The sequence below is a fragment of the Hippocampus comes genome, unplaced genomic scaffold (assembly GCF_001891065.2).
Source record: "Hippocampus comes isolate QL1 unplaced genomic scaffold, H_comes_QL1_v1.1 scaffold86, whole genome shotgun sequence".
NCBI classification, from domain to species: Eukaryota; Metazoa; Chordata; class Actinopteri; order Syngnathiformes; family Syngnathidae; genus Hippocampus; species Hippocampus comes.
The window spans coordinates 5,548,136-5,557,737 of NW_017805882.1; the positions used below are offsets into that span (position 1 = coordinate 5,548,136).

Consider the following 9,602-nt stretch of genomic DNA (forward strand, 5'->3'; position numbering starts at 1 on the left):
AAACATCTGATTCGTTGATTAATTGTTCAAGAAAATCGACAGATTCATCGATGATTAAAGTAATTGTTAACTGCAGCCCTGATCTAATATTACTTTAAAACTGCTTTTTCTGAGCAGCTGCGTTGTCATGGTGAAGCAGCAACGATTTGTCCTGCCACAGCTTTCGTCTCTTCTAGTGCATTGAACGAAGCAAACGCTCCAGGATCTCTTTGTAAATGTGCTGGTTGACCTTCTGCGCCACAGGGAAGGGGAAAACTTGATGATTGTCATTTGGGTTTGAAATATATCTTTTGTGACACAAGTCTTTGAACTTTTCTGAGACACCTCATATAGTCAATGGCTCTGATCATGGGTAGACCTACCGTTAGCAAAAAGTAGTTTATTCAAGTATACTATGAGTAAACGTTTTTTTCTAAATTGGAGGCACAATATTTTAACGGTAGTTTTAAAATCCTATATTTTATAAACTTTGCCAAAGTATGCTTAAGTACACTTGGCTTGTAAAAACATGCAAACAGATACTTATAGTAAGTATACTTTTAAAATTTAATTTGTTCTAATTTAGAATGAAAATGTACACTCTAAATACTTCATATATACAACTATATAAAGTATACTTCATATATACAACTTTTTCATAAGCGTAAGGTAAGTCTTGTCTTCTATTTCTCATATTTTGTAAATGTTTTCAGACTTAATGGCATGTGTCACTCAAACCAACACAACATTGTTAGTCATAGTATTTGAAATAAACATGATAATATCAAAGTTATTCTTTTTTATTATGTGGCCAAGTTTGTTCTTGACCGATTAGCATATCAGGTTAATACAACATCCATGTACTCTTGGGCAAATACTCCCACATTAGCTTGGTTATGTAACCATATTGTCAGTAATGCTATTATTGTAATTAAAATAATACAGTCAGAAAAATTTTAAAGTATTAAAATAATATTTTTCCATGTTGTTTATTGTGAATGATTAATTCAGCTGTAGTTTTGAAACGTGTTTTTCAGCTGTCCAAAAATCCGAGCGAGGGTTGCACCATACACAGCAACTATATGATACAACAGGTAAAATCCATCCATGCGCTGTACCGCCCATCCTCACCAGGGTCACAGATGTGTTGGAGTCTATCCATGCTGACTTTGGATGAGTGGTGGGGTATACCCTGAATTCGTCACCAGGCAATCGCAGGGCACAAATAGACAAACAACCATTCACACCTATTGACAATTGAGAATGTTCAACTAACCTCCCATGCATGGTTTTTGAACATGGGAGGAAACCAGAGTAACCGGAGAAAACCCATGCAAGCACGGGAAGAACATGCAAACTCCACACAAGAAGGCCAGAGCCCCGCTTTGAACCCAGAACCTCAGAACTTTGAGGTGGACGAGCTAACCAAACTATCTCATTGAAAGGGTTGACGGTTGGACTGGATAAATTATATGGTTTATTACCTGTTATCAAAATTATGAAGGATCGTCTGTTTAGCTAAAATGATGGTGCCTAAATTGTCCTCCTTTTCTGGTATTACCCATATACACACGGTCTTTGACAAACATATTGGACCATCTTTTTTCATTTTAAATGCCTGATACAAATTAGTTGTACAAACATAATAATAATGACAACAAAGATGTTTGATAAAAGTTGAACTCAAGAGTTGATATTGAAACATTTTCCATGGTTTTCTCAATAACAATCAAAATCACTCCAATCTTTAATAGCTATTTTCCTGGCAAAACATTGCTTTTAGGCATTCCATGTTTTCTGGAAAGGAGTATGTGTGTGTGTGTGTGTGTGTGTGTGTGTGTGTGTGTGTGTGTGTGTGTGTGTGTGTGTGCGTGTGTGTGTGTGTGTGTGCGTGTGTTAGTCACTTGATACGCGCTTAGTAGTACCCGACATTAAAATGAAGTGAGGAAAATAAGGTGGTCTAATACTTTCCATCATTAAATCTGATTTATCCGCATGAAAAAGACATGTGTCAAACCTCTGTAGCACTGAAAATACATCTACAATTAATAGGCTCCAAGTGTGACTTTGTTACTTAAATGGAGTACAATTCTCCGTGAATGTAGAATGTATTATGTAACATATTAATGCATGCAAATAAACTTAAAAAAACTTTTATTGTTATTTTATTGAACATTTACCCCAATTGTGCACATTTTATTCAAGTCGCCGAGGCGGGACTATAGCGCAACTTCTCTTGGGCATCCGCAGCAAATGCCGCGCCGGGTTTTCCGGATTTCCTTCGGCGGGCTTCTCACAGCCTCGAGCTGGTTTTACTCAACTGCTGTCCTGATATCACTCCGCTGGCATGGTGGAGAAGCTGACTTGATTCTTGTGTGATGGTGGCAGGCGTCAGCCAGTGACTACACACTTCCGCCACTGCTTCCCATATTCACGTTTTGCGCCGTCTGGACTCTTGATGCCTCACAACAGAACCAAGCGACATCCTTACCGGGATTGCTTTCAAACCAGTAACCATATGACATGCACGTTGACTTGGGAACTCCGGAGCCCGTTAGGTCCAAGCAGCAAAACTTTTTCTCTACGGATAAGTACAACACCGTAAAGCGGCGAGTATACTGTTGCTGCTCGGCGCGGCTGTTGGTGTGGCTTTGACCGCCGGCTGCCCGCCTTCACACCGCCGCCGTCGTAAATTGTTTGGCTTTCCGGTGGAGTTGTTTCGAGCGAGTGGCGCAGAGACGCTTCATTGTCAAAGCCTCTCATGCTGGCTCTTATTTGTGTTCTCGGGAGCTGTTTGTTTTGGAACTGTGTTAAGCAGGGAAGAAGACGAGGTCACTCGCCAGCTCCCGGCCGTACAGGCGCGAGGCTCGCTGCCCTTTAAAGCCCCTGGTTGTCGCTCACTTCGGGGGCTGTTGCCGGTCCGACCTCCGCTGGCAGGCTCCTTGGGACCCTTCGCTGCGGAGGACAGAGAGGGGGGTGACGCTAGGTGGAGGAGGGGGCGGCGGTGAAGACAAGCTGGACGTTGGAGAAAAGTTCCTTCAAAATAGCAGCCACTCGGCCCACTGATGGGGGACTTCGCCTCCCCCGCTGCCGGACCCAACGGCAGTATCTGCATCAACAACAGCCTGAACCCGGCTGCCGGGAACGTGGTGCCTGCCGGGGCCGCGGGCATACCTAAGCACAGCACCGTCGTGGAGAGGCTGAGGCAGCGGATAGAGGGCTGCAGGAGACACCACGTCAACTGCGAGAACAGGTACCAGCAAGCCCACGCCGAGCAGCTGGAGATCGAGCGCAGGGAGACTGTCAGCCTGTACCAGCGGAGTCTGGAGCAGCGGGCCAAGAAGTCGGCCAGCGGGAGCGGAGGCAGTAAGCAGCCGCAGATCAAACAGCCCGACCCGGACTCGGCCTCCTCCACGGAACAGAGGAATAACACGCTGATAGCGGTAAGGACGCGCTCCCAAATGACAGCCAGAGACAGCCCTCTCACTCACACACTTCCGCAGACAGTTCACTCAACATCCATGGACCACAAACAAGCACTCGCAGTAGCTGCATGACTACCGCGGGACTAACTTGTTCACTCACAGTTGCAAGAGCTGACAACACGGTCACTCGGCGGTAATTGCTCGCCTCACTTTCACAACAACGCCGACTAAGTGCGTTTGTTTGGGAAAGAAACAGAATGCTCGATACTTAACATCTGATTCTTTGTCCTCTTCAGCCCGTTTTAAACGTGTTTATTCACTGTGAGCTCTCAAGTAACTTTTTTTCACGGCCAAACTACTTCTCCTTTCTTGGGTTAAGTGTGCGATACTCTGTAAGTAGGCATTAGTGTTGTAACAAATGCTTCCCTGCTCTCATCAATGACAGTTTAGGCTCCAGATTTGTGACATGCTTTCTAAATCAACAGCCCGTCCCCTGGTGCCAGTGTATGTTTACATGGACTACAATATTATATTGCTATGATCGAGTCCTTAAAGGGCACTTTGTGATTCAATCAAGTACTATTTGAATGGTGGTTAGAAAAACAATTAATAATACAGATACATTAGAGGATCAATGACGACACCCACACACACCCACACACACACCCACACACGCACTCGCTCAAACACACACTTCTGGCTTTGAGATAAAAGGTCCATCTCGAGAGAGAGGAAGTTCTGGGTGTGATTCGATGCCCAATTACAAACAGGTTCCTGAATGCATATTGTTTCCTGTAAACACAGCACTGTATTGAACTACAGTGAAATTAAAAATTAGCTTCATGGTTTGATGTCACCGTAAACAGTCAGTGATGCAATGCACAGGCACCTGTACATTAAAGGGAGCGAACTAGCAGGTGTCAGATTGTTGCCAGAATACTGACAATATTTTCATGTGTTAAGGCACACATCCTTTGACAGAACAAAATGATTACTCGCAAGCGCAAATGAATCTTGTGGGAGCTGACAGAATGGTTCGGCTGATTTCTGATTGGGTGCAGCGGATGCGTTTTGTTACTATTAGAGTAGTGCCCTGTGGTCCTCTGTGATTCTCACTGTAGATTTGACTATAAAAAAAATCCCCACTAAAGCATGTGATTGCATGGCCATTGAGAGCAATAGAAAATACACACAGACAAACTGTGTAAAATCCCTGTTTGCACTGTATCTCCTGTGGGCAGGCTCAGGTTTCCTGAGAAAAGACCAAAGGACTCATGTCTGGAATGTCAACAGTGTCTTTCCTTTTGTTCATGCAATGAGCCCAGGTCCTCTCCTTTTGAGATGTAAAATAAGAGCGTCTTTAATGTCCGAGCTAGTTGTTGAAGAGGAGCCTAGCTAGAACCATCGACCATAGTACTTGCAATGCAAGATCTCCCACTAGCTCTTGTGGACAGTTAACTGAATTGTCTGTTTGATGGCTGGATAAAAAAAGCTCGGAGGATGGAGGAGCTTCTCTGTCACCAACGGTGACACTTCAAATGCAAACACTGTATTCAACAACCGCACTGTGCTTCGGAGCGCCAAGACGTGAACCGAAGGGAAACGAGAGAAGTGTGTGCTATCCTTTTTTTTCAATTTCATTGCTCTGAAGAGCAGAGCTGCAGCTAGATGGCTGTATGTAGTCACTGCAGAAGCAGGCATTCGAGGAAAGCCAAGCTTGCTGTTGCTCTAGCCAAACCCACTGTGTGCACGCATGCAGACACAAATGCCCACGGGGTTATGTTACAGTCTGTTCTTCAGAATACACAGCGTTGAGGTGTGTTACATACACACTGTGTTCAAATACAGTACCTGTATGTTAATTTGTGCTCTCGCTGTTAATACAAACTGTTAAACGGTACCAATTGAGCAACGGCATTTCCAATTCTTGCTCATGATGTCAGTTTATGTAATGTCATGCATTCTTTCAAATGAACAGTACAGTATAGGTAGATTTTTAATGATTTGTTCTACATGGGAACTAATAAACATTAAACACTTTGCTCTGTCATAAGTACATTTACTTACAACTTACGTTCGATGTCCAACTATTTTGTCGTGTCGTGTGGATCCAAGAGTTCAATGCACTCTTTGATGGTTCTCAGACACTCCCATATCAAGGCAGGGGAAAGCCTCGAATTATGGAAGTGTGCTTGAGTCCCTTATGATTGCTTAGCCGGCAAATTCACGCTTATGACTCGGCATACGCAGCATGTGGGTTCAGTAACTTTCTCAAGGATGCTGACAAATCTGGGAGAACTTGGTGTGAAAAACTTGAACATCGATAACATTTGTGTTCCAAGGATTAACTTGTACGCTTTGAATGGTCTGATCAGGAAGTACTTGAGAAACGTAAGGTCACCTTTCTGCCAATAAGAACTGTATTTCATTGTTGGGTTTAGTATCAGCCTATTTTACACAACTTATTTTTGTCCGTTATGCTGGCTACTTTATTGTCATAGGAAGCCACAACAAATAAACAGGATTTGGCTAGAAGGTGGAACAATTTTGCTCTTATGGAAAAAAAAAAAAAAACGAACCCTTAAAAATATCAAATCCCAAGAGATAATAGATGACATGCTCAAATATCAAGATTGTGTACGAGCTCATTTTTTTTTATCATTTTATACTGACAGGAGCAATGGGATGCGGAAGGTGGTAGAATTATTTTGGGCAAATGAGGTGACGCTTTTTTTTCTCTTCATTTTATGTAGACGTCCAGTAAAAATTACGTCACGCCATTGCCGCACGTAATAAATGAACTGTCTGTGTGGTTGAATTGCATTGATTATCTTATTGTATGCAGATATTACAATATCCAGGTCAAGTGGCGAGGTTACACTCTAAATCTTTGCTTTAATATCACTTGTTCTGCCTCAAACCCATAGTTTGGTGAAATGCAAATAAAATTTATTATTATTATTCAATAAATCTGCCTGAGAGGTCCAAATAGAATACTGATGTTGATTATTTTATACCCACAGTGTTTTGGTTTTGCAGATTATTTCCGAAAATAATTCTTACTTTCATTAATACACTAATTTGCTTTCTAAGTGGTCATTTTAGGTCACTTAATACCTGCGGGAAATCAACTTTCAAGCTGTGGAATCAAGATTTTCCCTCCGCAGAATCAGAATTGTTCTCTGCGGAATCAATACTACTTGTCTGTTAAATTGAAATATTATTTTTCTACGCCCCAAAATACCTAACAGTACAAATGTATTATTTTGTGCTTTCTTCGCAGCCTAAAATTGCCTAGTACGGTACAAAATTATTGTAAATAAAAAATCTGGAACTTTTTTGAAAAGTTTTCAAGTTCATCCAAACTTACTTCGCTAGTGCTTGCGGTAGAGATAATTGCGTGCAGCTAGTGGCTTGAGCCAAGATGTTGGTGTGCTTCCTTTTTTTCCCCATCACCGTTACGATTGGATTCCATAGATAAGGGTTGAATAGGTATATATAAAACATGCTCCTTTTTAGTTGCCTACGGCACTGCTAAGCTAATGTCTATGCTTTCCATTACATCTGATGGGACAGGGGCCCCTGCTAACATGTCCGCTAGGTATGTACAGTCAAACCTCGGTTTTCGAACGTCTCTGTTCTCGACCAAATCGGTTTTCGACCAAAAAGTTTTTTATGCCTCGGATTACGACCGAAAATAGGTTCAACCAAACTGAGGCACTTGAATGCGCCACTCGACTCCTCTCGCCTTCCTTTCACGAGGAAGTGACGCTTCCTCGGTTAGTCGAGGAAGTGACGCTTCCTCGTGTAGCGTTCCATTGTGAGCAGATGTGTTCAATAAAGATTATTTTTTTAAAAAAGAGCGTGGTTTCGGTTTTCGAACAAATCGGTTTTCGAACAGCCTTCTGGAACGGATTATGGTCGAAAACCAGGTATGACTGTACATGCATTGCCTTTGATGGGGAAAATCGGCGCTGCCAAACCTGGCAGCCAAGTAGGCATGTTAGTGAGCCTGCTCTAGTCGACTGTATAACACACAACCCCAAAATAACAAGTACCATTATCTGTCTGTACATTGCGCCACAGCACTATTTTTATACACACACACATGCACGCGCGCGCGCACACACACACACACACACACATTCATGTACATAAACTGATTTGTGAAATCTTGATTTTACCTTTGTTTTGTGTCTGGCATGCCTTCACACTGGGCGTCTTCGGTGGAGAGCAAGCTCCGTTTTACGATGGCACGCCACAATGCTCGCCTTGCGTTTCAGTCAAATGCTACCACACTGTTGCCATATTCCCGCTAAGTCAAATGAATGGCTTTGCTTCCGCCTGCCACTTCCTGTGCTTATGTAACGTCAGCATGTTGTGCTTGCTTGCAGTTTTGCTTTCAATTTTATTGCAGGTTAATCCCAGGGACAAGAATTTTATGAAACAATAAAAATACGGCAATATAGCAGGCACGTTGAATGTCGGGTTGCAGCTATCGAAAATTTCAGTAATGGCGTATCGTACTGAAAATTGTATAGAATAATTGTATATTTAGATAAACTATATTTTTACTGAATACATTTCACTTCATAATGACCAACCAATTGGTTTCCTTTGTTAAATGATCAACATGATATTTCTGAAATCGCATTGTGCATAGCAGCAAACTGTAACCAATTGTCTCCAAACATTTTCAGCTGTGCAATTTCAAATGAATATGATTTAAACTTCACATTTCTTGTACCAAAGACATAAAGCATAAAAAAAGGCATTGACAGCCTTTGTGCAATTTCACTTAGCAGCTAGCATTTTAGCATGCAACATAATAATACAGTAGATTCATGGCTATGCATTTATGGCCTTAGACCAGTTAATTAGGAAGAAAACATTGTTTATACTAGTACATGTTTTGGAAGTGTTCAAACGAAAATGAAGACACGTCGAGAGCAAGCAGTTGAATTAATAAACCATATTAAATGTTGATTCAGGTTTTCATCAAAAGTTTAAAAAAAAAACCCACAGGTTTATTGACTTCATGAAGCGGTCGAGATCCTCTGCTCACATGTGCAACCAACAAATATCTAGTGTCCCAAAAGAGTCCCACAGAAATTATGTGGTTGTATAACTTCTTTTTAAGCAAATATAACAAATTAAATTGAAAATAACAGTGCTTCAAGTAACATTTCCCTTGAGGAATAGCAACAATTTAAACAGTATTTTACAAGTTTGTCATTGTTTAATTCAACTGTTGTGTCTCAGTCTGAACACTGGCTGGCACTCACCTAAAGATATACATGATGACAGCAGAAAAAGAAAAGTCACGAGCAAGAATGCTGAATGAATATGTGCTGACTGCTGAGTTGTAAATGAAATCCATCCATCCATCCATTTTCGGATCCGCTTTATCCTCACAAGGGTCGCGGAGCATGCAGGAGGCTATCCCAGCTGTCTTCGGGCAGTAGGAAGGGAACACCCTGAACCGGTTGCTAGCCAATTGCAGGGCACACATTGACGAACAACCATCCGCGCTCACACTCACACCTAGGGACCATTTTGAGTGTTCAGTCAGCCTGCCATGCATGTTTTTGGAATGTGGGAGGAAACCCAGAATACCCAGTGAAAACCCACGCAGGCATGGGGAGAACATGCAAACTCCACACAGGGAGGCCTGAGCTGGAATCAAACCCGATACCTCTGCACTGTGAGGTCGACGTGCTAACCACTGGACACCAGGTCGCCGTAAATTAAATTAATCAAATAAATACAAGACTGATTATTGAGGAACAATATTAATCAAACACGAATGTCTGATACAGGCCCAGACAACGACGCCACGACAAGGTGAAACTTTTTGCGGCGACTCAAGGCTTTCAACTGCGCGGAGCACAACAAAGCTAGCTGCTAATCACAATAGGAACCACTGTCTATCACGTGATTGGCAAGCAATTATCTTGTTTTAGACGCACGCGCGCACACACACACACACACACGCACACGCACACGCACACACACATATACAGTAAATATTCTCTAGTGCGGACTCGTGTTTGCGCTGTCCAATTTGTCCTGATAACAGAAATTCCTCATTTGGGAAATGAGCATGGTACATGTCCTTTATGAACCTGCAAGTATGTTGACAAAATGCACGTGTAACAACACAATCAATAAAATACAAAAATATACTGTCCAAAAACT

The 9,602-nt window shown here is 42.2% G+C and overlaps 1 protein-coding gene across 3 annotated transcripts in view; it reads left to right on the plus strand.

Annotated features, from left to right (window-relative positions):
- The first annotated feature begins 1,684 nt into the window (after window positions 1–1,684).
- The window catches only part of maml3 (mastermind-like transcriptional coactivator 3), a 158,025-nt gene continuing 150,107 nt past the window's right edge, over window positions 1,685–9,602 (plus strand). For all 3 annotated transcript variants that reach the window (XR_002170511.1, XR_002170510.1, XM_019889176.1), the window contains exon 1: window positions 1,685–3,422. Coding sequence is in view for 1 of the 3 variants with exons in the window: in XM_019889176.1 (XP_019744735.1) it covers window positions 3,045–3,422 (378 nt within the window). In the remaining 2 variants the exon portion in view is untranslated. The remainder of the gene's footprint in view (window positions 3,423–9,602) is intronic.